The 23,185-nt window shown below is 46.7% G+C and overlaps 1 protein-coding gene across 2 annotated transcripts in view; it reads right to left on the bottom strand.

Moving 5' to 3' along the window:
- Ccdc12 (coiled-coil domain containing 12) overlaps window positions 1-23,185 on the bottom strand; it is a 50,058-nt gene that overhangs the window by 20,554 nt on the left and 6,319 nt on the right. Inside the window, exon 1 of one of the 2 annotated variants that reach the window (XM_015489349.2) lies at window positions 2,901-2,959. The exons of the other annotated variant lie outside the window; for it this stretch is intronic. Within the exon in view, the coding sequence (XP_015344835.1) occupies window positions 2,901-2,915 (15 nt within the window). The 5' untranslated portion in view covers window positions 2,916-2,959. Of the gene's footprint in view, window positions 1-2,900; window positions 2,960-23,185 lie in introns of those variants that run through there. 2 annotated transcript variants of the gene reach the window in all.

Raw genomic sequence — 23,185 nt, 5'->3', positions numbered from 1 at the left:
TATTAGATCAGCCTGCCCTGTGGACAAACCAGAACACCGGCCAGAACCCTGTGTGATCAGCCCCACCAGTGTATGTGTGAGTACTCATATCCATGTGGACACACTACACGCCCAGGGCCCGACCAAGAAGCCCTGAATGCCAGGGTTGGCCCCCTGGAAGGTGTCAAAGCTCACTTCGTTGAACAACCTCTGACTTGCTAGAGCAGTGTTTTGAGAAGACACCTGGAAGCTCCTTGCATTAGCAACTGCTCTGATGATATTAGGTGACCTGCAATGATACACAAATCCATATAAAACAGCTGCCTGGAGAGACTCTCCTAGAAGTTTGTGTCTGCCACTGACAACTGCCTCCCTGGGAGTGCACCAAAAAGTGCAAAAATCACTTTTTGGTGGTGTTCATGGTAGAGACCTTGAGGGTGGTGACCGGACCCCACCTTTCCGGGCCATACAACCTACAGGGAAGGAGACCAGACGAGAGGCCTAGTCCAGAGAAAGGCTTCCGGAACAGGAACACATCTTTTCAACCAGGGCAGCTCCACTCATGGGAATAAGACAGCAAGAACAAATAACTGAACAACTGACAGCAGCCATGTGAGAGGTTAACATGGTTCTCAAGGGATGGGTGAAGGACTGTCTCTGGAGGGATGCCAAGATCTGGGTGTCACAGGATGGGGAGGGAGGAGCAGGAGGGACATTCCCAGTGGAGAGCACACCTTGAGCAACGGCAGAGTGAGCACTGCTGCAGCAGCAGAGGGGAAGGTGAAAGTGTAAGGTTGTCAAGGCAGGTGGGGCTGATCACAGAGAGCTCTGGCCAGTATTCTAAGGGAGAAAGAAGGGACCAGGAAGGGCCTGCTGACATCTGCCAGGCTGGGGGACAGGCAGAACCTGGGGATGGCCTGAGAGAAGAGTGGAGCACAAATGTAACAGGGAAACAAGTTAGTGTTCTCCAAGTGGCTCGCAGACTGCCAGGTCCTGGATGGGGCTTCCACAGAGGCCCAGCTGACACATGAGCCCTCTCTGAGTAAAGGTTCCCAAAGGAAGCAAGCTGAGAGCCTGGACATTCAAACAAAAGTTCCCCCACTGCCAGCCCGAGGACTCCCTGAAGGCTAGAGGCACTGTCTCAGAGGAAAGGATGACACCTGCCCTTGGCAAGTAAGTTAGGGACAGAACTGCCGCGACCCCTCGCCAGCAAGGGAAAACACGACACAGGATTCTTCTTTCAGCAGTTTATTCAGGCCTTGATTCAAGTATCATCTTCTAGTGACCCCCCGCCGAGCGCCCAAGCACAGCCTAATAAAGCCTCCAGCATGCCAATCTTAAGCTGCCACGTGGACCTTTCTCATAGGGTGGTAAGGGATTACGTGCCAATTCTCCATATTAGGAGTTGTTTGTCACAGGCCGCAGTGGAAGCCGGCGCCATCTTCTAATGGCGGCCACAGTCTAATTAGAACAGCTCACCACACAGAACAGCAGAAAGGACTTCGCTCTGCCACAGCGGATAGGTGGGCAAGGCCCCCAACTCCACAGAAAGGCTTCTTTAAAAGCTCTGTGCAACTGGCAGAACAGGGAGAAGGCTGGGGAGGATCATCCTCTGGGAGGAGTACTCCACCAATACCATGCCCTTCCCGCCCTGGGCAAGGTCAAACAGTCTAACTGCTGCCATGGCTTATGGAGTCCCAGGGACACTCAAGTGCTTGGCAAAGGCCAGGGTATTCACAATAAATGAGAAAACATCCAAGTATGTAAATGACATTTTAAAACATCACCCAGCTTGCTGGCAGGTAGGAAGCAGCACTGCTCTGCAGACAGTACAATGAGGTTAAGGAAGACCCCTGCCTGGGATGCTGATCAGAACAGGGGATTGAGGCAGAGAAAGACACATCATGGCAAGAGCAGGGAATAGGCCACGAATATGGGGGATGAAGAGGAGGAGGTACTGCAGCCTTCCTGTTAAATGGTGATTCTCAGCTAGGATAATGAGCATTGACAAGATGGAAAATCACTTTGGGGCGGTCCTGGCCTGGGCCATGAGGCATGGTGTCCCCCTCACCTTCATCTGGGAAGCTAGGAGGAGATGCACACCAGGCTCAATGCCCACCCCAGTCTAAAGCCTCAAAGAACTCAGAACTAGAGGGCTCACAGGATCACCTGCTCCAGTTCCTCAATTCAAACCATGGGGAAACCCACGAAATGGCTGTCAGGCAAAAAAAAAAAAAATTTGTCCAAGGTCACAGAATCTATCTTTGGTTGCTGTAGGTCCGGCTAAAGGTCCTCCTGGTCCTGGTCCTGTGTTCTTGCCCATCAAGAGTGACACAGAGTTTCTAAAAATGGTTCTGACCTCAGCTGCCTTTCCTGTGCTCCTCTTGTGGTTCAGATCTGGCCATGAGAATGCAGACCCAGCCACAACCAGTGCAAGCCCAGGTCGAGGCCCTAAGACAGTCAGCAGAAGAGCAGGCAGAACCTTAGGTATCCCATGTCCCAGGGATCTACAGACACCACACCCATCCCAAGGTCCTTAAATCAGACTCAGTGCCTAACTTCTCCCTCCACACACCCTTCCCAAACCTCTCCATTTTTCTCCCTCCTTCCCAATCTCCATTCTTTATTTCTTCCCCCTCTCCTCCAGCAACTCCAAAGACTCAAACTCTCAGGAAGGCTGATGGCCAGAGGGCAGAAGAGCCATGGCCTAGATGGGGCCTTCCCCAGTCTGTTTGCCTGATTCCACATCTGACCTCACATCCTTTCCTCAACTTCCCCAGAGCTTGCAGGAAAAAGAAGCCTCTGCAGCAGGACTTCAGGAGGTCTCACAAATATCCCCACCTCAAACATCAGACATCCTTTTACCAAGGACAAAACTTTAAAAAGTAAATTAGAGTTGAACCAGTCAAAGTGGCACATACCCATAGTCCCAGCATTCAGGAGGCTAAGGCAGGAGAATCGCGTGAGCCAGGAATTCCAGGTCAGCCTGGGCAACATAGCAAGACCCTGCTCCTTAAAAATAAATAAATAAATAAATACCAATAGTGGAGTTGTTGAGCTGGGGATGTAGCTCAGTGGCACAGTGCATGCTTGGCATGCTTAAGGCCCTCGGTTTAATCCCCAGTGTCAAAATAAAATAATAAATTTAGAGTTGTGTGGGACTGGTATTTATTTCTCCTTAAGTATTCATTCAATAAGTCGGGCAGTGTGGCGTACACCTGTAATCCCAGCAGCTCAAGCAGGAGGATTGTGAGTTCAAAGCCACAAACAGGACTGGGGATGTGGCTCAGTGGTCGAGTGCCCCTGAGTTAAATCCCTGGTACCAAAAAAAAAAAAAGTTCAATAAGACTTTAGTGATGCCATCTTGGCCTTAAAAGTTTTCTCTTTGAGAAGATTTTTAGATATAGGACTACACAGATTTTCTGTTTCTTATTGAGTCAGCATTAATTTGTGTCTTTCAAGGAATGTGTATTTCACCTACTGAATTTGCTGGCATAAAGTGATTTATATTATTCCCTTACTACCCTTTTAGTGTCTGTGAGAACTGTGGCAATGTCCACTGATGGTGATAATTTGTGTTGTTTTCTTTTTTTTTTTTAAATACTTGAATTACTTCTCAAGTTCCATTTATATATTTATGTGGTGCTGAGGATCGAATTCAGTGCCTCAAGCATGCTAGGCAAGCACTCTACCACTGAGCCACAACCCCAGCCCTTTTGTTGTTTTCTTTATCGAACAACTACTAGAGCTTCAATCATCTTGGGACACCTTAACTCTTCAGACTTGATATTTTAGCTGTGGGTTTGCTCCTCATTCTCCTTTTTCTGGATGGAGCCCTCACTAGCTGAGTACCCCTGTCCCAGGATGGCACAGAAGTGACGGGCAGCATAAATCCACATTGCTGCCTGAATGGAGGGCCACTATCAAAAGCTTGATCATCAACCAGACAGATATGCAGGAGAGGGAGGGAGGGAAAAGGGAGGTTACTATGTTGTCTCCTGCTGTCATTTCCCCCAGATTAACACTAAGGCATCTCTTCCCTTGACTCAGGCCCTCAAGGATTTCCAGTGTACTCAAAGAAGCAGACTTAGAAAATGTAATTCTGAACTGGGTATGGCAGTGCACACCTGTAACCCCAGCAACTCAAGAGGCTGAGGCAGGAGGAGTACAAGTTGCTAGCCTGGGCAACTCAGAGAATAAAACAGGGTTGGGGATGCAGCAGCGGTAGGGCACAGCTGCATTTAATCCCCAGTACCACACACAAAACCAAAAACCAAACAAACAAAAAAACCATCTGTGCCGTGAGTGGTGAGGAAAGCTTTATGGGGTGTTGGCACAGGATAGGTGTTATCAGGGAAAAAGGTGACCCTTAAACCAATTCTAGATGTGGTTACCAGGTGACTAAAGAAAAGAGAACTTTCCTGAGAGTGGTAACTACCCGGCAAAGACACAAGAGCAGAGCAAGGGCATGGTCATGGTCTGCAGAGCAGACCCACGTGGCTGGCCCAGCCAGGACTGGTCTGGGTCAGAAGAGCCCCAAATCCTTCCCAGGGCCTTCCTCTAGTGCTGCAGGGGGCAGAGCCTAGCAAGAAGGCCACTCTGAAAGGGCACTCAGGCAGTCTACCTGCTGAGTGGCACTGATTCACAGGAGGAGAAAGACCAGGACGAAGCAGGATTTCCACTCCTGCCTGGACTTGCCCCAACCTGCCACTGTTTGTGGGTGTGTGGAGGGTGGAGAGGGTTTAAGTGAGAGCTGGGAACTATGCTCAGGGCAGTTATGCCAAAGCTGAAGGGCCTGAGTTGAGGGGACGAGGGTAAGTCCCTCCTTCACTGGTATAATTCCCAAAGACAGCTTTTAGTTGTTGCCTGGGACTCTTTCCTTTCTAGAAAGGGATAAGAGAGGCAGCAAAGAGTTTCGAGAGACATTCCAACAGCAGATCTAACCTCCTCCAACCTTTAGCCCATTCCCGAAGCAGCTAGATACCCAACTGGGAACACTTTGCAATGCACAGATGGACATGCCTCACTGCACAGGCCTGCTGTCACTTCCATGGGAATCAACCCTCTGCACAACAGTCAAGAGAACACAAGACCTCAAGCCCTAGTCTCCTAAGAAAAGATCAAAGTTTGAGCCTTTCGAAGTCTAATTTGAGCTTAGGGTGAGGAGAAATCAAGATGGGTATCCAGTGCCTAAGGATGGGGCAGGAAGGGACTGGCAATGCTGGGGCAACCTGGCAGGTCCTATAATTTCACCCTGTTGCCATTCTCAGGATCAGGGCAGCCTCATGCTGGGGTGGAGAGATTTCCTGTCTGGGTGGCAGCACTGGGAGCTGTGTTCCAAGAGCACTCAGTGGGTAGGGCAGCTACCAGGAGACTGACTCACTGAAGATGGAATGATAAGCCCTAGGCTGAACGTACCACACCTGGAACCAGAAACTAAAAGCTCCTTAGTGGCCAGAAATAGGAGAGCGAGGCTTTGATTCTGCTGGGCAGGTGCGATCCCATTGGGCTATAGTGCTCCTCACTCTGGGTTCCCTGTATTCAACTTGCTGAGTGTCCACTGTGTACTGACCAGACCATAAGATCCTTGGGGGCAGGCACTAATCTAACCCATCTGTATCCACAGTCCTGACCCAGACTATCAGGAATTGTACCTTCACTGGTACAATGTGGTAGAGTGCATGTGCCTAGGGAAAGTCCTGGCTCCATTCCATCCTGGCTGTGTGGCCTTGGGCAGGCTGTACCACCTGGCTGGCCTTGGTTTCTAAGAGCAATCACAGTGACATCATAGCATTATTACAGGAGGAAATGTTGAGGGATGAACGAGAAGAGCCTGCAGCTTAGGTAGATAGGTAGCAGTGTCTGAGGGGCAGGGAGAATCAGGTTGGGGCAGACAGAAAAGGGCCACAGAAAGGCAGCAGGGCCGTGGGCCCAGATGGCATGTCTCTTGTGACAGGCAATCCTGCAAGCAGACAGAGCTGCTTCTTAACACCTGCGTCACCAAGATACCAGAAGTGTTAGATGATGTGAGTGGGGGAGACAGGTCACTGACTCCTTGTTCAGAGCACTGCCAAGAACCAGGCTCAGAAAGTGTGGCAGGGAAAGCTGCAGACCATTACCCAAGAGTATAGAGCCAGCTAAAGCCACAGCTCTCCTCTGGCTGCAGCCATCCCCTAGAGCAGAGGAAGAACAAAGGGCAGTGAGGAAGCTGGAGATAAGGACTGGAGATAAGAGCGGAACCAGGTCACGCAGTGGAAAGAACAAGGCTGTGGGGAGACAGGGAGGAGTCAGCAACTTGGGTCCTGCCAGTGACTCACTGGGAGAAGGCAAGCGCCTTTGACAAAAGAGGTGGCAGTGCAAAGTGGACAAAGAGAAAGGGTGTGGCAGCTTTGAGGCAGACTAGAGTTGCCAGGGCCTGTCAAGACGTCCTTGGCAGTAGAAAAGAGGGCCCCCCCTTTGTAAATGAGAGGCACAGTTGGTCCCATCGTCCAGACCCCATCTTAAGGCCAGGGCAATGGCACACAGAGCCCAGGGCAGCTCCTCACTGGCCCATCACACAGCTGCAAGTCAGAGGAGTGTGGGGAGCTGGCCCCAGGCCAAGTCTAGTCCTATTATTGCCACAAATACAACTGGGAAACCAGCCATAAGTGCTCCATGGAGCACAGCTGATAACTCCACCAGAAGATTTTTTTTTTGTTTAATTAGCCCACAAATATTGACTGGTCCCCGTAGTGCTAAGTACTGTAACACGGGTTACTGAGGATAGAAAGAACAAATCAGCACTAGCACCAAGTGGTGGTGGGAGGCTATGATTCTCCTGGGCAGGCTGTGATCCCACTGAGCTGTAGTGCTCCTCACTCTGTTCATAGCAGGGTGGGATCCCCTCACCTGGATGCCTGGATGACTCCATGGTTAGACACAGTTCAGGTGCAAGAAGGTGCAGTTTTCTAGAGTAAGAATCTAGAGCTTTTCAGATTCTCAAGGGTGGATGGTGATCTAAAGGGGAAAGGGACAGTATCAAAATCACTTAGGAGAGCTGGGATTGTAGGTAGCTCAGTGGTAGAGCACTTGCCTAGCATGTGTGAGGCACTGGGTTAGATTCTCAGCACCACATATTAAAAAAAAAAAAAAAAAAAAAGCACGGAGTAATCCCAGCCGCTAGGGAGGCTGAGACAGGAGGATCACGAATTCAAAACCAGCCTCAGCAACAGTGAGGCACTAAGCAACTCAGTGAGATCCTGTCTCTAAATAAAATACAAAATAGGGCTGGGGATATGACTCAGTGGTTGAGTACCCCTGAGTTCAATCCCCAGTACCTTCCTCCCCCAAAAAAGCACTCAGGAAGGGTGGTGGCTTTTAAGGTGGCTGGGGAAGGATTTCCAAAGTCACCTGTCCTGCCTCTTCAAGGGTGAATGGGAATGGGGACACAAGGTGGATGTGGAAGGGCAGCATAGGGAACTCCTAGCTCGAGGCCCCTCCCACTGCCCAGGGCTTCACCCCCACCAGTTCCAGCAAGAAATAACCCTGTGGAAGGTCATGCAGAGAGCTGAGCAAAAACCAGTCTCGCTCCTTTCCTTCACATGCAGCTAGACTAGGCCAGTTCCTCTGGGTGGCCAGTTGCTCCAAGATGCTCCAAACTCCCCACCCCAGACTCCCTGGAGGAAGCACTGTGGTATGGAGGAAGCCCAGGCAGCAGGCCTGGAACAGCAGGGGCAGGTAAATCATGATGCCATGCTTACCTGTGATGGGGTCCTGGGCAAACTGAGGACCTCTCTCAAGCTGCCTCCTCCCCCGTTGAGGTGGAGTTGGTGCAACTTCAATAGGGGTGTTTGATATTAAAATAAGGCAGTCTAGGTCCCCATCTGGTACAGGACCATACCTGATGCCCACAGTGGTATGGACAGGGGAGACAGGGAGGAGTCAGCATTGGCATTCTGGGATGTTCCAAGTCCAGTTGTTAAACAGTAAGGGGCCTGACTCAAACCCTGGTTCTTGCTGCATCCCTCCCGGGAAACCAGAATTTGTCTGTTACATTCCCAGCCTTGACTCAAAAAAGCCCAAGAAAGCAAACAGCCAACTGTTCCTTGCTGCCACACACTCCAAGAGCCACAACAGGTTTAGAAGTACCCAGGTGCCTGGGTCCTGAACCATGCTGGAATACGGAAGGATCATTTACTGTTAGACCAACCAGCAAAGAAGCTGATCTATACCTGCCACTGCTTAAATGTGGTAACATTCATATGAATGGAATGCATTATCCTTTTCGGATAGTGCTTTCCTGTGGGGCCAAGTTTCTACAGATTGTTCACTATTAATCTTTAAAAATGAGGCTTAAACAAAAACAGCCTCAGTGTCCAATCTTGGATGAATGATTGAAGAAAATGTGGCATGTGTATTCACACATATGTACACACATGCACAATAGACTGTTATTTGGCCTTGAAAAAGGAGGAAATTCTGTCACTTAAAACAACATGGATGAACATGCAGGACATTATGCAAAATGAAATAAACCTGGCACAGAAAAAAACAATGCATAACCTCACTTATATGTGAAATTGAAAAGCATTAAACTCATAGAAACTGAGAATAGAAAGGCGGTTACCAGAAGAAGGGGAAAATGAACAGGGAAAGGGAAGATGCTGACCAAAGGGCATAAGTTCCAAACACACAAGAGTGAGATCTGTGCAGTCACTAATAATATATTATAGATTTCAAAATTGCCAAAAAGCATTTTTAAACATTTGCATCATCAAAAAATGGTATGCCAGAGGTGATTGATATATTAATTAGCTTGACAATGGTGTTTTGTTGTTGTTACTGGTAATTGACCCCAAGGGTGCCTGACCACTGAGTTACATCCCAGCCCTTTTTTATTTTGAGACAGGGGTCTTGCTACATTGCCAAGGCTGGACTCGAACTTGTGATCCTCCTGCCTTGGCCTCCCAAGCTGCTGGGATTACAGGCATGCACCATCACACCCAGCTTTGATTTAATCTTTCTATAATGCATATAATGTGATATCAATATATCACACTATACTCCATAGATACAATTATTATTTGTCAACAATACTTTTTTTAAGATTTCAAGAGAATTTTATTTTTTCAATTACATACATTTTAATGAGTGACAGAGTGCTCACAAGACAATTGGTTCTGAAACAATTCTGAATTATAATAATGGTGATGGTTACTGATTATTCCACTCTTTTAGGGTAATTCTGCCAACAGGAGATGGATTACATTCTATCTCCATCTGTGTAGTTAAAAACACCCATGCAACAAGGCAGAAAGTGGTTCCACTAGCTAGCACTGTAATGCCATGTTTATCATGAAAATCTGGTGAGTGTTTTATGTGGCTCTGTCTTGCCATAACTGAGTGCATATCTGGCCAAGGGAAACATCATGAAGGTATGTCAGGATTGCAGTTGGTTGCAGTTACTGGTCTTAAATTAGTTGCAAAGAGACCTGACAATGACACTGAAGCCCAGATGCTCTCCTCAGAATGTTCTAGATTCAGCTTCCAATGGTGTAACAGAGGGCAAAAAAAGAAGATGGTGGACCTGCAACTCTGGTTTGTCTGTTTTTAACAATACTTTTTTTTTAAATGAGACTCAAATTAAGAATGACTCCCTCAGGAATGAGTGATAAGAGGCCCCAGGCTAGAAGAAGAGGTAGCACATCTGTGAGGATTCTGCAGGGAAGCCACAGAATTTGTAATTAATTTGTAAACCCATCACAAACCTCCAGGACAGCTAAAAGATGGTCAGTGGGTTTTGGCACTCTCCCTAGCCATTTTTAACAGAAAGGTGTTCTTCCCATGACTTCTAATGATAACCACCCCAAACACTTGTCTTTACCTGAATTTACCTGATATTTGTCATCAGTCTTCCTTCTAGACTGAAAGGTCTGAGAGGCCTATCCACCACTGTTCCCCTGTAGGTGGCACACAACAGCAGTTGGGCCAAAACTGAATAAACAACCAGGAGAGACAGGAGACTCGAATCAATTCCCCATTTTTTTTTTTTTTTTAAGAGAGAGAGAATTTTTGTATAACCCTGAGGGTCTCCTTCCATTTCCATGCAATTTCCCTTCTCTCTCCCTTTCCCTCCCACCTCTCATCCCTGTTTAATGTTAATCTTCTTAGGGGGAGAAATGAATGACAGTAGAGGGGGTAGAGAGAGAAGAGGGGAGAGGAGGGGAGGGGAGGGGGGATAATAGAGGATAGGAAAGGCAGCAGAACACAACAGACACTAGTATGGCAATATGTAAATCAATGGATGTGTAACTGATGTAATTCTGCAATCTGTATATGGGGTAAAAATGGGAGTTCATAACCCACTTGAATCAAAGTGTGAAATATGATATATCAAGAAATTTGTAATGTTTTGAACAACCAACAATAAAAAATTAAAAAAAAAAGAGAGAGAGAATTTTTTTTAAATTTATTTTTCAGTTTTTGGTGGACACAAAATCTTTATTTTTATTTTATGTGGTGCTGAGGATCGAACCCAGTGCCCCACACATGCCAGGCAAGTATGCCACCGCTTGAGCCACATCTCCAGCCCTCAATTCCTCATCTTACAGGATGGAGCCTCTTGTCTGAGCCTCCCACTGTCAGACCATTTTAATGACAGCATTAACTATCATTAGCCTTGTTGCACGGGTGAGGCACTGAGGCTTGGTTATATCTAACTTAGGACTATGCTAGTCATGAAGGTATGACAAGATTGGGTGAAGCTCAACAGCGTGGGAACAGAGACCATTAAAAGCCCCCAGTTCCACACATCTGTTCATTTATCCTTTAGTTATCTTTTCTCCCCTCTCCTCCAAAAATTTTTTCTCTCCTGCAAAATTAACCCTACCCACTTCTTGGGCATGTGGTAGGGATAAAATCTAACTAAGATCCACAAAATTGGAAGATATCCTATTATCCTATTGGAAGGTGAGCTCTGGGGAGACCTGGACCCAGCTGTCATTCATTTCAGTTCTACTGTATTTCCTACAGTATCAGCTATCCTTTTTCTTAAGGGTTAACAATATGCCAGGCAAGTGATTATTCAACTAACTGAACAACACTGACATTATTGAATATAATCAACATTATTCAATGACTGTTGTCAACATTAGCCTTTCTGCTTTCAGAGATGAGAAAAATGGAGGAGCAGTTTAATTAAGTAATCCATCCAGAGTCACAAAGCCCGGGGTTGCCAGGACCCAAATGGTAGGTACAGCAGTCCTTCAAGCCTCGGCTATTTCCCTCTAGAACCCCCACTTTGCTCTGGCCTGTCCCCTGCCCCCACCTGGCACACTCACGCATCTACAACCTTTCACAAGGGTAGAATCACTCTTGAAATGAGGTGAGTTAAGAGATATAAAGAGTACCATTTATTACAAGGATAGGTATTACCAGCCAACACCACAGCCCTGCAGGACCACATCAAATTCCTAACATCTACATCATGCCATGGCTTACCCTAAAATGCTTAGTCCTCGCCCAATGCACAGGTGTCAAAGCTCCCTAGATCTTACCTGAACAGCAGACTTGTGGAAACCTGACTTCACAATCCCACGAAGTTCATCTTGTTGATTGATATTGCCAAGCTACAGGCTTTCAAACAAGCCCCAAAGGGCAAGTCTGCTCTTCCCTGAGAAAAACTGCAGCCCAAATACTCCTAAATCCTTGTGCCTATCTAGCTGCTTCTGGGTCTTCTCATTTGGCAGATAAAAAAGTGACTAAAGCCAATCTGTTGCCCTCAGAGAGCTGGATGGAGGAAGATTAAGGGGGAGGCAGGGAAGGGACAATCACCACACAGCAAGCACCACAGGTGCCTCGGCAGTACAAGCACAGGGGAATGTGGAGCCTCAGTCCACTTGGAGAGCAAGTGAGCCACCAAGTAGGGAAGAGAGAACATCCAGGCCAAATGAGCAGGGTAGGGAGTGCTGGGATCACTGGAAGGAACAGGTGATGAAGATAAGCCCCGCATCAAAGAGGAGAGAGTAAGATGACATTTACCCCACAAGCACTGAGAAACCAGCAAGAGCCAGATGTAGTGGGATGCAGCAGTTGAAGAGGGAGGACAGGTAGGGCGGTGGCAACAATGTGACTAGATATATTTATAAAGATCATTTAGCTAGGGCCAGAAAGGAAAATGCAAAGGTCATTGGTTGAAGCCACTGAAAGAACAAGCGGATGTGGGTTAGGAAAGCTACCTTCATACCCCAAAGACAGCAGAGGGCAGCTGCCTCTGAGTCTTTTTGGAGGGACAGCCCCTTCCAGCTTAACAGCATCATGTACTGATAGTAATTAGTTCACACTGCAACAATGTGCCCACCAGGACTCTGACCCCCACAACTACCTGTGGATCAGATATCATCATCCTATTCAACCAGGTTCAAGAAAACTAAGAGACTTAAAAAATGGCTCACAGCTAATAAAAGATGGATGAGCATGTAAAGTGAGGTTTCCTGTCTGCATCACGCTTTCAAATAAACAGCCACAGTTTTGCTTTCTGCACAACTGCCAGAGATATGTGACCACGTCCATTCTTAGACCAAATGAGAAATAAACATATATATGTATATGTATAAATATATATGTGTGTATGTATATATATGTGTGTGTGTGTGTATGTATATATATATTTAAAAACCCACAATTGGTTGCGCTGCAAAGGCTCAGATATCATCTAGTGCAGGGTGAACTATATCCAACCACAGTGCCCACCAAACCAGAATCTTCCCAGGTAAGATCTGGGAATCTGAAGGTTCAGTGGGCAGCCTACTCCAGGGTCATAACTCTAACACATGACCCAGTTGAAGAGCCTCTCAGAGCACATCCCTCTTCTTCAAGTTGGTAACCCACAGGAGGAAGTGACCAGCTGCCTGAGGGCTACTGTGGTTCAGAATAGACTCTGGACATAGAGCTGCAGGGAAACACTCATAACGCATTTATCCAGAGGGCCAGAGGTAAAGTGTGCAACAAGAGAATGGGAGAAGCTAGTGCAAGACCTCAGGTCTCTGGACCTCAAGTCGAGTGGTCTGCCACTTTACCACATCACCTGGAGTGATGCAGGAGATGGACTGAAGTCTGGGTTCCCCAAGTCTTCCTGTGGGCTGTTCAGTGACTGAGCCCTGCTTCGTTTGGGAAGGTTCCACATTGAGCTTTGTGGGGAAGAAGGATCTACTCTGTACTACCAAAACCAAAGGTGTCCAACACTCACTTTCCCAGCCTGCCTTGCGGCAGGAAGGTGACTCTGGCATTATTGCTCCATCTCAGGATGGTGGGGGTGAGGTGGGGGCTGGCTTCTCTCTGAAGGCAGTTGCAGAAAGGCTGATTAGAATCTGATCCTAGGGCACAGAGGCGGCAAAACAAGCTTCAATGCCCAGCACTTAAGACGGTAATGGTCTCCTCACTGAGCAACTTTTCAGTTTTTCCATGAATGCTGGGCTTCTTTCTAGCCAGGTACCTCCAAGGCTGGCTCTCTTTTTAAAAAAACAAACACACAGTGCTTTGTTTTCTTCTAAAATCAACCCAAATGGATTTCTGTTGCTAGCAACTAACTGCCTAGGCTACGTGTGGCCAGTGATAGTAGTAGCCTGATAATGTGTGCAGCAGTTTGTAGGGGTCAAAGTTCTTATCTTTTACAGTTTGTCCAATCATAGGGAGACCCTGGGAGATGCAGGAAGAGAAAAGATCCCAAACCCACGCTGCAAATGGTGAAGCCAGGGCTCGGGATGATAAGTGCTCTGCAAGCCGGTCCCAATAGGCTCCCCACATCTAACCTCCGCAAAGGCCAATTGCTGATGCAAAGCCCTCATCTGACCTGGGGGCCATCTTTCCATTCCCTGCATTGCAATACAAACTGAGCTTTTATGAAATGTACTGGGCCCCAAAATGAGGCACTCAAGTTTGAAAAGCAAAATTCTTTACAAGTCAATTTTCAGATAAATCAGAGTTTTACAGAACAGCAAAGTCTGCTGAAGATCCTAGGAAACCAGAAGCTATTTTAACCTCTGATCAGCTGCTTCTCAAAGTATCACAGTCTGAGAAGTAAAGGTAAGACAGCTGTCTCCTCTCTGGTGTGATCCACAAGTGTTAATATCTAATTAAAATCCAAATTTAAACTACGAGTCAGAGCTGGCACATTTATTTGTGGGGGAAAACACTGCTTAAACAAGGTCTTATAATCCTCACCTACACACACTTCTTTGGAAAACAAAGCACTTTTTTTTTCTTCTTGCAGTGCTGCAGATGAAACCCAGGGCTTCACACATGCTAGGTGAGCAATCTACCACTGAGCTACATCCCTACACCAAAGCAAAGCTTTTTTTTTTTTTTTTTTTTTTTTTAATGCCTAATGTGCTCAGCTGAAATTCGGTTGATAAAGCAAAGNACCTGATGCATATTTATTTATTGCTGCAATGCGTTTTTTTTTTTTTTTTTTTTTTTTTAAGCCTAATGTGCTCAGCTGAAAGGTTGATAAAGCAAAGTCACATGTACCTGTTGTGGAACTGCAGGTGAGTTGTTTGGTTTCTCAGAGGTTCAGTTTCTTCAACTGCAAAGTGGCATTAAGCAAGGGACTATATATGCTGTGACAGCTCTGCAATGTGTCCAGGTGAATAAGTCCTTGGTCAGGGGCTCACCACCTTCATGACAATAGAGGCTGAGGTTCCTGCCTGTGTCTTCAGGGTGATGCCCTCCCACCCCCCTGCAGGATTATATATCAGATCCTCCCATTCATGCCTCATTCCTTCAATCAGAGCAGCAGTGTCATCCAGAGAAAGACCCAACCCCTCCCTGGCCACAGTCAGAGGGCAGACCTTCTTGCATGCACAGAGTAAAAGTCCAAGCAAGACAAGGCAGGCACTATGTGCAGGGGCCAGGGAGGAGGAAGGAGCTTCTAGGGCCCATCTTCCTGAATTCAGACCCTTTCCACTCCTGCCTGTTCTGCTCTTCCTCTGCATAAAAATCTCTCCTCCTCTTCCATGCCCTTTACTCAATCTATCCTTAATTATTTTCCCTGCATCTCTACCAGGCCAGATTCCATGAGTGTCACAGTATGGATACAGAGTCCACAAGAGGACACGATCCATAAGCCAACCAAAGAAGAAGAAGTGGGGTACATGCAACCATACTGGGTTCAGAAGCCCCCAGTCCATGCAGCCACTGCATGCAAGTGTCATAACCACACCTTGCAGAAAGTCCTCCCTCCAGGACGCAACATCCCTCCACTGTGTGGGCAGCATATTGTATTATAACTGATGGTACAGAGGCCAGCCTCCTGGCTGGGCCCAGCCTCACCTCGCTCAAAGCAAGAGCCAGCCAGCCTCACTGACTTCATTCCCCAAGCCCAGTGCACAGTGGCACTCAACAGTAACAGTGATGACAGCCCCATGCCTGGCAGATGAGAGCCTCAGGAGAATAACTCAAATGCTCACTCTCACTCCCCTAGGTAGGAGGAGGCTGCCTGTGACTTGGACCCAGAGCAGGAAAGCCTGGCCCACACAGCAAACACAGGTACTTTTTTTTTTTTTTTTTTTTTTTAAGGATCCAAATTACCTGGCAAGAAATCTAGCAGATGCCCTGCCCTAAAAACAATGGGAGCGAGGAGACGACTGGGGTTGTGGCCCAGTGGTGGAGCTCTTGCCTAGCACGGGCAAGGCCCTAGGTTCAATCCTCAGCACCACTAAAAATAAATAAAGATATTGTGTCCAACTACAAAAGAAAAAGAAAAAATAAATAAAACAATGGGAGGGGACGGGGGCTAACCTTAAAAGGACAAAAGTGTTTTGCCCCATCCCTCACATTTTCTCTAGACAGAGCAGCTCTTCAGAACACTGAATCAAAACAGCCCCGGAGTGTAGATTTTACTCCCCACAGGGAGTCGTCACCACAGCAACTGTTCTTCCTCTTGGAACTCTGTCAAGAGTACAAGCTGTTGCTTCTCTCCAAAACAAAATTGGGGAAAAGCTAGGGCTCTAGGGTCAATGGTAGGGCCCTGCAGGAGGAGGGCCGCACATGATAGAAGCACAGCAGTCTCCACTGGAGTCTCCCAGACCTCTGACACTGTCTAGACCCTCCCAGCTGCTTAGGGAGTGCGTGGAAGGGTTGTAGCTATGGAGGTGGGGGGTGTTGGGGTGTGAAGGTGTGAGTTGTGGGTAGCATGGGGTGTTGGGGTATATGAGAAGTGAGTATGAAAGGAGTGAAAGGTGCTGTGTGGGGAGGACTTTGATGATAGGGCTGGGAGAGTTCTGTCATGTTGTGAAGTTGGGGGAGCAGGAGGAGATGTAGGGTGCATTGTCTGCAAGGAGGAGGATGTGGGGAGTATGCTGGTGTATGTTCATGTGTACATACATGCATTAGAGGTGGGCTGGGGCTATGGGGTTGTACTGTTGGAGGTGTGTGGGAAGTATGTGGGTGCAGGTTGTGGGGAGGTGTTCCTAAGGAGCCCAAGATAAAACATGGAACACATCTCTCCTGACAACAATGAATTACATGAAGTGCATTTCAATTCCGTATTATAGTTCTCAGTGTCCATTCTAGAAATCAACCAAATCCTGGTCAAATTGTGTACAGGGTTCCACAGAAAACCACCACCTAAACACGCTGCCCATGTATGAAACAACTGACCTAGAAGTAGCTGTTTGAGGCAGCTCATCTTTCAAGTCAGAACATCTGTGATCAGCTGGTTCACAACATGGACAGAGTCTAGATGGCAGGTCCAGAAGGCAGCCCTGAAGCCCTGGCTTGGCAGTTCCTGCTCTCCCTTGAGTCTAAGGTGAATCCTCCTTTTGGTGCACAAAGCCCAGGGGGCTCAGAATCATGGGATGTAGTATACCCAGTACTGCGTCACCTCTGTGTGGCACCTTGGACATGACTGAATATTTTATTAAAATAATCCTCAGGCTGGGCACAATGGGCACACCTATAATCCCAGTGGTGCTAAGCAACTCAGTGAGACCCTCTCTAAATAAAGTATAAAATAGGGCTGGGGATGTGGCTCTGTGGTCGAGTGCCCCTTAGTTCAATCCCCAGTACCAAAATAACAATAATAATATTTTCAAAGTTGTCCCTGCCTTTAAAGAGCTGCTTATCTACTCAGGCTGGCATGAACTGAGGCTTAGTAACATTTCAAAAAAATTAGCAGCTGCTATTACTACTGTTATTATCATAACTGTGATTATTATCAAGGTGTTGGGGGAGGTTAATAGCACTATCAAAAACACTGCATGCCAGCCATTTACAAGGAGATCATCGTCCTAAAAAAATGAATGCCAAATAATAAATACTGCTGAGTCACTGGTATCTATATATAGGAAAAAAAAAGAATCTCAACCCTACCTCATACCACACAAAAGTAAATATATTCTATATAGTTTAGAGATATAAAGGTAAAAGGTAAAATAATAACAGTTCTAGAATATACCATGAGAAAATATCACCATGACCTGGGTATAAACAATTTCTTTTTTAAAAGGGCTACAAAATATATTAGGTAGCTGAAAATAATAAATTGGACTACATTTAATAACTTCTGTTCATCAAAGAATGCAATTAAGCTAAGCCTATAATCCTAGTGACTCTAGAGGCTTAAGCAGGAGGATCCCAAGTTCAAGGCCAGTTTTGGCAACTTAGCAAGATCCTATCTCAAAAAATAAAAGAGCGGGGGGGGGGGNAGCCTCAGTAACTTAGTGAGACCCTTGGTAACTCAGCAAGACCCTGTCTCTAAATAAAATATTAAAAAGGGCTGGGGATGTGGCTCAGTGGTAAAGTGTCCCTGAGTTCAATCCTCAGTACCACAAAAAAAGAAAAAAAAAAGGAGGGGGGTACAACTGAAGCATGAAGGTCAACACCCAGAGCAGAAGACAGTTGTTGCAATGCAAATGAACAAAAGATTCAAAGAATTTTTAGAAATCAAGGGTCAAAAATAAAAGTCAGTCAAATCCAATAAAAAAGAGGAGGACAAAAGACTTGACCAGGCACTTCACACAAACATGAAAAGATATTCAACTTTGTTATTTAGGAAGGAAATGCAAGTTTAAACCACAAAGGGATACCACCACACCTCGCCAGCACAGCCTACATGAAAGAGACCAACCACACCAAGGACTAGAGAGGAAGTCTCACACACTGCTGGTAGGAGTATGAAAGGCTATTGCCATTTTGGAAAACTGGCAGGATCTATCCTCTACATGCCCTGTAACCTAGTAATTCCACTCCCAGCATAGAGCTAACAGGTATGTGTACATGTGTTCACCAACACACTTATGTACAAGACTGGGAACAGCACTATAATCCGTAACAGCTCCAGTCTAAAGACCCAGAGTGGAATGAATATTGTAACAAGAATGAGCTAATGCATGCCATCCCCAACAACTCACAAATATAATGATGGATGAAAGAACATAAGACCACAAATTGTATGATACCATTTGAGTACAGTTCAAAGGTCAGAAAAGTCAACATGCTGTGCTAGAGGTTACTATGTGTGTAAGCACCTGAATGGGAGCAGGAAAGGTACCGAGGGATGCTATCATGTTTTTTTAATCTGAGTAACTGACCCACACAGTGATCTGTGTTCACTTTATAGATAAATAACCTCCTGATTTGTATACTTTTCACTATGTATAATATAATTCATTTAAAAGTGGCACTGTAGCTGGACGTGGTGGCTCACACCTGTAATCCCATCAGCTCAGGAGGCTGAAGCAGGATCGAGAGTTCAAAGCCAGCCTCAGTAACTTAGTGAGACCCTTGGTAACTCAGCAAGACCCTGTCTCTAAATAAAATATTAAAAAGGGCTGGGGATGTGGCTCAGTGGTAAAGTGTCCCTGAGTTCAATCCCCAGTACCAAAAAAAAAAAAAGAAAAAAAAGAGGCCAGCTTGGGCAATTTAGTAAAACTCTATCTCAAATAAAAAATTAACAAAAATATCGGGCACAGTGGCACATGTCTGTAATACCAGTGGCTTGGGAGGCTGAGGCAGGAAGATCCCGAGTTCAAAGCCAGCCTCCCCAAAAGTGAGGTGCAAGCAACTCAGTGAGACCCTGTCTCTAAATAAAATACAAAATAGGGCTGGGGCTATGGCTCAATACACAAGTGCCCCTGAGTTCCATCCCCAGTACTCAATAATAAATAAATAAACAAAAAAGAAGTGTGAATGTAGTTCAGTGATAGAGCTGAGTACTGGCTCAATTCCCAGTAACTAATACACAAACACATACACAGTTCTTTTTAATCCAGGAGGCTGAGGCAGGAGGATGACAAATTCAAGGCCATCCTGGGAAACTTAGTGAGAATGCATAAAATTTTTTAAAAAATAAATAAAGGGTTGGAGTGTAACTCAGTGGTTTGATCATGAACACTGCAAAAAATAAGGAATAAAAAATTCTTTTAAAATGTTAAAAAACTTAAGCCCACCTAGAAACCAAGACAAAATTGTTAAAATCTAAAATGAGAACTCACTCACTCTAAAAGCCTCCAAGAAAAAAGTTCTCCAAAGAGAAGCCTCTCTCTCTCCCAGGGACCCCAAGAACACCCAAGAGACAATAGCTTGGACACTGCCATAGCCCTCCAAGCTCCAGGAGACAGGAGAAAACAACAGAGGAAGTCACCATTAAAGTCACATAAATTCTTTTGTTGCAAAAGCTAATAGAAAGAATAAAAACCTGTTTGAACTTCAAGATTCCTTTGTGTTCCAATTCCTTGTCCCTCCATCATGAATGAGGCCTTGGGACATGCTGAAAAACCACAGAAATCACCCAAAGGGGAGACCACAGTGGGAACAGCTGTGCCAACAGCACAGCTAAAAAGAGGGACATTGTCTCACTACTGTCTAGAAGCTCTTCTCCTACATGGAGGCTGCTCCAGCCAGCAAGGCTCCAAAGGCCACTCACCTGCCTCAGTACAGGTCCTGCCCTTAGAAACTCAGAAAGAGACTCATCCTTCGTGGAGGCAAGCTATTTTCTCCCAGTATATCAAAACAAGCCAAGGGAAGGCCCACTCTGTTCCCCATAGTCCACAGCAGAGCCCTTCAACATAGCTTCAGCTGGGGCCAACACCAATTCCACCTCAAAAGAAGAGTGGCCACCGAACTCAGCCAGGAAGTAGGCTCCCCATACCCATCTCCAGGAAGGAAAGAAGGGTCAGAGGACGGGAGGTAAGTCCTGTGTGACTCTACACCAGCTCTTGCTCTTTGGGTCTCAGCTGTCCCATCCTTAAAATAAAGAGGGCCCCACCAGCAGCAAAACAAGACTAAGGTGAAAGAACAAATGCACATTAGCACACTTCCCATCTCCCAACTCCCTTCTGCACACATGGTCTTACTTCATCTTCACCCTGGTGTAGATGCTACTGTGGCCATCTCCCAGTTGAGGAAGTATAAGCCCAGGGACATGAGACCTACTTATGCATGCATGGACCCAGGGTTAGCAGAGTAGAAGGGCAAGGGGCAAAAGCAATCTGTCCAGACAATCTCTAGTACAGGGGACCATGAGCAAATAAGGCAGTCTGATCAGAGGCAGAGCAGCCCATGTGGAAGTGGCATAGCCCTGGCGTCTGCCCTTGTAGGCAGGGGAACAGAGCAGCAATCTGAAGACCTGGAGATAAATCACTTTGGGGCCCCAGCAGGAAGGCTGCCAGCATCACAATAGGGAGTGAGGCCTGAGCCAGGCCACAGGCAGTGCTTTGATGTGTACTACCCATCCTGAGAGGACCAGAGAGTCTCATAGTTGGGGTCCAATGAGGCCTTAAAGCAGCAGGAGAGGGGCTGAGGCTGGGGCTCAGCGGTAGCGCACTTGCCTGGCATGTGTGAGGCACTGGGTTCAATTCCCAGCACCGCATATATATAAATAAGTAAGTAAGTAAAGGTCTATCAACAACTTAAAAAAAAAAAAAAAAAGGCAGCAGGAGAAAGAAGGTTCCATTCTCAGTGGGGTTATGGTGACTATGCTGCACCTAAATCTGGCCCCAATGACTCCTTCTCTTCCACATACTCTGAGACAGCCAGATCAAGCTCACCCACCACCTCATCTTGCCAAAACCCATTCTCAGTCCTTACCTAGCTTCTCTCAGCCCTACTGCCCCATACCAAGTGTCTTCTCTTCAGCTCCTCCTAAATGCCCACAGGATGAGTGAGCCTCAGAGCACAAACTGACCCCTCATTCTGTCTCTATTCTCTGAGTTTTATTCCCAAAAGGCTTCATCTAGCCCCAGGGTTTCAAATCCTGCCTATTCAAGTACCTATCCTTTTTAAGTATCTATCTCTAAGCCAGATGCCTTCATCTGTCTCCATTCAGATGCCTGGTAGTCATCTCAGACTATTAAAGCCAGACTCCTAGTTTCCCCTTCAAAACCACTCTCCCTTGTACTTCATCATCTTGGAACAGGAACCCCCATCATCGCCACAGTCCATCTGTCAGGACATCTTATAACCCTGTCCATATACCTTTGCCCCAACACCTGAGCCTCCTACCTCCCCAATCAGCCACAGCAAGGCACATCACCTGGGCTGCAGCCTCCAAAGGCTCCCCATCACCCTTAGAGTGAAGGCCATCCTCTGTGGTCCCCAAGGTTCCACTGGCCCTCTCCAACTTCACCCCCCTCCCTATCTTTATTGCTGACTCTACTCCTGCCCCTGCCGGAATTCTTTCTGCCCCTCAAACAAGCCAACTAAATTCTTGCTCAGTTTATAATGTTCCTCCCTAGATCCTGGCATCTCACCCCTCCACCCCCACTTCTGCTTCAAATCTCCCACTCAGAGAGGTCTGTCCAGCCTAAGGCAGCTGTGCAACCCCCTCTCAACATGTCCCCTAGTTTCTGACATTGTATTCTCTGTCCACCTGTATACTGTCTGCCTACCCCTCCCACACATGGCTTGAGACAGGAAGGCAGTCTTATTCACAGCTGTATTTCCAGGGTCTGGCACATAGCTGGTATTCAATAAATACCTGTTTGGTGGCTGGGTGCTATGGGGATGGGCAACTACCCCGCTCCAGGGAAAGGAGGTGTCATACATACAGTGAGAGAATGTCAGGGAGTGGTCAGAGATTCCCAGAAAAATGCAGTCTTGGGATCACCTAGGAGAATGCTGGGTTTCTTGAGTATATACTAAGACTATGGCAGGAGGTGTGGAGAAGAGCCAGAAAAAGGACTGCAAATTGTCTTCCTGGGTGATCCTGACACACACACAGGTCTGAGAATCTCTGACTCATCCAATACCTTCGTTTCACACAAGTGATGACTCCAATCGAAGTTTCAACACTGGCTCATCAACAGGTGTCTGTGTGGGAAGCCCTAAACTTGCCACCCACAAAGTTTTATCTCTCACTGTCTCCAAGATTGGGGTCTGGAGTCTAGGCAGAGAAGATCAGCCTTAACAAGAATGGGGAGTACATAACCCCATCTTGGCTGGGGCTCTGTAAATCTATTTTCAACTTGATGTAACACTCTACCCTAAAAATGAACTCCACCTTCAAAAAAGTAGCAGCGTCCAGGAGAATGATCTCTGCTTCCTTCAAATTCAGGCCAGCTCCACCCTCTGTCAGCCCCCAGTCCTTCTCACTTTTGAGAGGATGAGGAAGAGAAGACAGACATCCATGTTTACAAGAGGCCTGTGCAAAAGCCCTTGTTCCAGCCTTGTCACAGCATCATTATTTCTCAGCTACTGATGAGGTCAGAAGCTGTTATCTTGATTCTACAGACAATGAGAGGAGGCTCAGAGCTTTAAAGACTTGCTCCAGGTCCCACAGATATGAATAAAGCTAAGATTTACACCAGATTTGTTGATTACAAAAGCTACACTATTTCCACTATAGCACCAGGCCTACCCTTCCATCAGCAGCCTGATGGCAAAGAGGCCCCTTCCTGGGGCTGCTTACTCCCAAGCATCTAGAAGTGAAGGGTGGAGAGGGACACAAAGCCAGACCCTAAGATACTCTCTAGAGTTAGCAACAACCTAAAGTATCACTGCAGGAGGGTCCTTCAGACCCAGGTTTCCTAATCTGTTAAACAGGGATGAATCAATAACTACCTCAAAGGGCTGCTTCCGGGATTCAACAACTAGGGAGATTTTGCCACAAACTGCCATGCAAATATGACCTGTAAAAGGCTGTCAACGCAGGATGCAGTGACCTCCTTAGCTAACTTTGTGACAGGGCAGTTAGGTGTGGGATGTGGCCACGGGGGGGGGGGGGGGGGGGGGG

The sequence above is a fragment of the Marmota marmota genome, unplaced genomic scaffold (genome assembly GCF_001458135.2).
Source record: "Marmota marmota marmota unplaced genomic scaffold, marMar, whole genome shotgun sequence".
Lineage (NCBI taxonomy): Eukaryota > Metazoa > Chordata > Mammalia > Rodentia > Sciuridae > Marmota > Marmota marmota.
The sequence above is the reverse complement of the archived record's forward strand: the minus strand, read 5'-3'. Positions and strand labels throughout refer to the sequence as shown.